The 5,834-nt window shown below is 45.2% G+C and overlaps 1 protein-coding gene across 1 annotated transcript; it reads left to right on the plus strand.

Moving 5' to 3' along the window:
* The first annotated feature begins 556 nt into the window (after positions 1 to 556).
* KCNF1 (potassium voltage-gated channel modifier subfamily F member 1) lies at positions 557 to 2,539 on the plus strand. The gene has a single exon (XM_032214460.1). The coding sequence runs from the start codon at positions 557 to 559 to the stop codon at positions 2,018 to 2,020; it is 1,464 nt and encodes a 487-aa protein (XP_032070351.1). The 3' UTR covers positions 2,021 to 2,539.
* Positions 2,540 to 5,834: the final 3,295 nt, after the last annotated feature.

Consider the following 5,834-nt stretch of genomic DNA (forward strand, 5'->3'; position numbering starts at 1 on the left):
TCCCTCCCTCTCTCTCTCTCTTTCTCTCTCTCTCTCTCTCCCTCCCCACCCTCCTTCCCTCCCTCTCTCTCTCTCTCCCCCCCTCTGTCTCTCCCTCTCTCCCTCTCCCAGAGCTGTCCTATGGGGGTACGTTTTGTGCTTGAGGAATACAGCGTTTTCTCTAGGGATGAGCTGCTTCTGTTGAGGAATCCATGCCACTTTGGGGGGGGGGGGGAAGACGGAGCAATTTCCCAGCGCTGGGTGAGTTTTCCTTAAAAGCATTCCTTTCTCTGCGTTGAAATCCGTCAGGACAATTCAAACGAAGGTTGCTCTCTGACTCAGAAGCAGCCAGATGATCTGCCCCCTTTAAACGAAGCTCATTCGCCCACTTCCACAAGGCTTCCTTGCCACCTGCAGATAGATTTGGGTCTCCCCTATCCTAGCCCTGCTGAAAGTCGTTGGAGTTCAGAGTGGCTGAGACACAGCGAGCGTTGGCTTTTTGCAAAATCACTCAAGGTTTGTCCAAGGGGAAGAAGAAGCTGTTGGGAACACAGCTGCAAGAATTCTTTTTAAAAGAATGACTGAGGATGTTAGTCTACAAGAGCCGGAGAGCCACAAGTCAGAAAACAGTGAAGAGATGGAGATTATTGTGAATGTTGGAGGAGTAAGGCAGGTGCTGTATGGGGACCATCTGAACCAGTATCCCGACACGAGGCTAGCAGAGCTTGTGAACTGTTTATCGGGAGGTTACGACACGATTTTCTCTCTGTGTGACGACTACGATCCTGGGGCCAGAGAGTTTTACTTCGACCGAGATCCAGATGCTTTTAAATGCATCGTCGAGGTTTATGACTTTGGGGAGGTTCACATGAAGAAAGGCATCTGTCCCATTTGTTTCAAAAACGAAATGGAGTTTTGGAAAGTGGACCTGAAATTCCTGGACGACTGCTGCAAGGCGCACCTGAGCGAGAAAAAGGAAGAACTCGAAGAGATTGCCCGAAGGGTCCAGTTGATCTTGGATGACTTGGGGATGGACTCCTCGGAAAACAGCTGGGCGAAGTGCAAAAAGTGTATCTGGAAGTTCCTGGAGAAACCAGAATCATCCTACCCGGCTCGTGTTGTTGCCGTCACATCTTTCCTCCTCATCTTGACCTCATCTGTGGTGATGTGTGTGGGAACCATCCCGGAACTGCAGGTTCTGGACTCTGAAGGTAAATCCGTCGAGCACCCAGTTCTGGATAAGATTGAAACCGCTTGTATTGTCTGGTTTACTCTTGAGTACGTCCTCAGGCTCATCTCGTCTCCTAATAAGCTGCACTTCGCTTTTTCGTTCATGAACATCATCGACATCTTTGCCATCCTCCCTTTCTACATCAGCCTCATCCTGACCCATTTGGGCACCAAATTGATGGAGCTAACCAATGTACAGCAAGCCGTCCAAGCGCTTCGGATCATGAGGGTGGCCAGGATTTTCAAACTGGCACGCCACTCCTCAGGACTACAGACCCTGACCTATGCGCTTAAGAGGAGCTTTAAGGAACTGGGGCTCCTCCTGATGTATCTAGCGGTTGGGATCTTTGTGTTTTCTGCCCTGGGTTACACAGTGGAGCAAAGCCACCCTGAAACACTGTTTAAGAGCATCCCTCAGTCCTTCTGGTGGGCAATCATCACCATGACCACGGTGGGTTACGGAGACATCTACCCAAAGACAGTGCTGGGGAAACTCAATGCCGCTATCAGTTTCCTTTGCGGGGTCATTGCCATTGCCTTGCCCATCCACCCCATCATTAACAACTTTGTGAGATACTACAACAAGCAGAGAGTGCTAGAGACAGCTGCCAAGCATGAGTTAGAACTGATGGAGCTGAATGCAGGAGAACAAAAAGGCAGTGTTTCCCATGATAAGCCAGCACACCTTCTGGGGAATGGAAACGAACATTCCCAATGGAGCAGACGCCAGAAATTCTCCCACAGTGACACCTTCATTCACCTCCTGTCAGACGACAATTATTACCGAACCAGGCTTCAGAGTTGCAAGTAATCTGCCGCCATTCAGAAGTCTGGAATAAAAGAGAAAGAATAGAGAGGACTCCTTTGAGGTCAGAATTCGTTTTCCCACGGGCTTAAAAGACGCAAATGTCTCAGTGTCGCCACTTTCTTTTGGTAAGTCATGGATTAGAGAAACCGAAGAGTGCAGAGAATGTATAGTCAGCCCTGCCGACGCAGGCTGCCACTTCAGAAGCCAAAAAGATAACTGAAAATAAAGATCTGTGAGCCTCTGGGCCAGTTCATGTTTCGTGATTGTTTATGCAACCATATAAAATCGCAAACGTTGTTCTGCATAATAATAAAAGCAAAAATACATTGTGTAACAGAGCTGGTCAAAGACCTCTCTGAGTTGCTTGATGGAAAAGTCATTTCAACATTTCTGAAATGCTTGGTATCTATAGCACAAATGCAACCGGAGATTTTTACAAGTGAAATCCAGTTGAATGTACTAAGACTCTGGGAAATGTGTTTTTAAAAAACCTGTAAGATTCAGTGATGCAAAATGTCCCTTTTTAGCAAAGAAAAAAGATTGCTCCTGAAGGAACTCTAATAAAATAATATTTATGCCAAACAAGAGGACCTTCTTTGGATCTGTTTTTCTCCTTATAATTTCATTCAGTTCCTTGCAGGAAAGTTCCATACTTTAAAACTTTACACCAGCCTTTTCACCCTTTTATAAATAACACTGACATTCATTTGCCAAAAAGGAGAAATAAAAGTGATCAAAGGAAAACTTGTCACAACAGCATGTATTCTATTTATAGTGGTAAGATGTTTGTGTGGTTTCTTGCAATACAGCATTTGATTTCTTAACAAGGGGACAAATTTCTCCTGCAGCCTACGTTCTGAAGGATGGGTATACGGCTTGGATAATTTATAGATATCTATGGAGCTAGCCAAATATAGTCGCGCAAAACATCTTATAAAACTGAGGGATTTTAAATGGCTAGAGCTATTTACTTCTCGATGGGGTGGCTTTATTGTGCTTAGAATTTCGTGGTAAAATTCAACCCCAAAATGTGATTAATAGTTTACATTTCAAGAGTGGTAGAAGAGAACTGAGTAACTGAAGTTCTGGCAATATCAGAAAAGGTACCATAAATTTGTAGGTTTAAGCCACGATAAAAACAAATCGGAATCATTTCTTCTGGTAAACAGAATGGCTACATTTGCAATGAAATTTATTGGAACTGGAGTTTGATGTTGAAAACATATTTCACTCGCCAGGAGTTTTACAAGTCATGTGATAAGAATGCCTTGGATCCTTTTCTTACGTGAAAACTGTAGGCTTGTTTTCCCGAGAAGCCCAGTCACATTGTCCAATGCTGGATAACTGAGGCAAATAGAAAGTGACAACAATCTCTTAATTCGGTAACACCCCTTTTGCCAGATGTAATAAGAGGAATGCAAATTGAATGCATTCAATGTACTTGCTCTCTTATGTTCAGTTCTGATTTATCAAATTGGAGGGTAATTTTTTTTTAAAAAATTAATCCTCGTGCTTCTATTTCCTTCTATGACTTGGAAGATCTCAATAAGATGGCATGCTATTTGTGGGGCAAGTGGGAAAGGGTTTAAGGCAGTGGTGGGTTTCAAAAAAATTTGGAACCTCTTCTGTAGGTGTGGCCTGCTTTCCGGGTCCACTGGTGGAACCTCTTCTAACCGGTTCGGTAGATTTGACGAACCGGTTCTACCGAACTGGTGCGAACCGGTAGGAACCCACCTCTGATTCGAGGCAATGTTTAAACCCCCCATTTTGAAAAAAATAAAAGCCCTTGATTTTATTTGATTGCATTAAGAACAAACAAAGCTGCATAGAAGCTGCTCCCTCTTTTTCTAGTCAGATACCCACCCCATAAGATCAATGGAGGCAGAAGCAGTGATTCAGCAAAGGACAAATAACATTAGATTCGTGGCCAAGTGGGATTTTGAATCGTAGTCTTAAGGTTGCTAGCAGGGGTGGGTTTCTCGCCCCATTCCAACCGGTTCGGTTGGAATGGGGCCGGCGGCGTCCTCGTGCACGCGCGCAGTGCACGCATGGATACTAGCGTCTGTGCGATGCTCCAGCTGCTCCTGGAGGATCGCGCAGGCGCTGTATGCGTCCTGCGCATGCGTGGAAGCACAGAACTCGTCAAAACCGGGTAAGGAACGCGGGCGGGCGGGTGGACCCTTCGCTGTTCCCGGAAGTTACTTACTTCCGGGTTCGCCGACCAACCGGTTCGCGGGGACCGCCGCGAACCGGTTGAAACCCACCCCTGGTTGCTAGACACCCCCCCCCACACACACATTGAATAGCTAGTCTAGTGAAGAGAAGGACCAGGGGAGACATGATAGCAGTGTTCCAATATTTGAAGGGCTGCCACAGAGAGGAGCGGGGTCAAGCTATTCTCCAAAGCACCTGAAGGCCAGGCAAGGAATAATGGATGGAAACTGACCAATGGTGGGATTCAAATAATTTACCAACCAGTTCTCTGACCAGCTGGGTAGGCGGGGCTCAGTGGTCATGTGGTCATGGGGGCGTGGCCAAGTCAATGTCACTCAAGTCGATGGGCACTTCGCCTTAGTTGTTACAATGGTAATAAAGGTTAACTGGAGAGGCAGTTTCTGTAAGCAGGGCAATAAAGATCAGGCTAGAAACAACACCAGAATGTTTCCTTCCTGCCTTCCTTTACAGGATTAGCCCTGGAAAGTGGGAGAAAAACAAAAGATTTCTTCCAACAACCGGTTCTCCGAACTGCTTAGAAAGTTACCAACCGGTTCTCCCGAATAGGTGTGAACTGGCTGAATCCCACCATTGAAAACTGACCAAGGAGAGATTCAACCTAGAAATAAGGAGGAACTTTCTGACAGTGAGAACAATCAACCAATGAAACAGAAGTTGCCCTCGGAAGTTGTGGGAGCTTCGTCATTTGAAACTTTCAAGAAGAGATTTTGTCAGAAATGGTGTAGGGCCTCCTGCTTGAGCGGGGGGGGGGGTTGGACTAGATGACCTATAAGGTCCCCTTCCAACTCTGTTAATCTGATAACGAATTGTTGTTACATTTGGAAATGAATAATTTACCGCCAACTCAACAATGGGAAGTAGATTCTTGTGGATGGGAATAAAGATGTAAAGTAAATTGTAAGTAAAAGGATTTGGGATTCTCCAAATGTGAAAATGCAAGTGCGAAATAAAATTGGGAACTAATCATGACTGCAGACTTTAGTTAGTACAACTACTCTCATTTAGCATTGCATTCATCTGGCAATGATTCCTTTTATTAAAAGCAATTGATTCTTTAGTTAGAGGCCTGAGTAAGAAGCAACACATACATTTTACCACTCCAAAAGCACATTAGGAAGGGACAGGACTAAAATAAAAGGATTCTTACTCGGGTGGCTTGGGTTCAGCCATGACAGAAGATAGCATCCAGACTAGACCAGGGGCAGATCCAGGTCACCATAACTCAGCCCAAATCAGGGATGGACCTCCAACTAGTGATCTGTGGCACTCCATCAATTTGCAAGTGAAGTTTATTCCCCCCCCCCCAAAAAAAAACCTCTGATATTGGTTCGGTGCCACAGAATCAGCTAATCTGTTTGCAAAAGCGGTGTGAAAAAGCAACGTTAAGGAGTCCCATTTTAGGAAGCTCATTATGGAACTATCTCAAGTCAGTAAAGAGGAGTTACAATCTCTCTTCCGCTGTTTCATTTCCCCATTCTGATTTCCATATCCTTCTTCTCACCGTGAGAGGAGCGAGCTCTTCATCCGACCCCTTCAATTTGTAATTCTTTCGTTTCAAAATACTCAGGCTTTACAAATGTAC

Source organism: Thamnophis elegans, chromosome 3, assembly GCF_009769535.1.
Source record: "Thamnophis elegans isolate rThaEle1 chromosome 3, rThaEle1.pri, whole genome shotgun sequence".
Classification (NCBI taxonomy): Eukaryota; Metazoa; Chordata; class Lepidosauria; order Squamata; family Colubridae; genus Thamnophis; species Thamnophis elegans.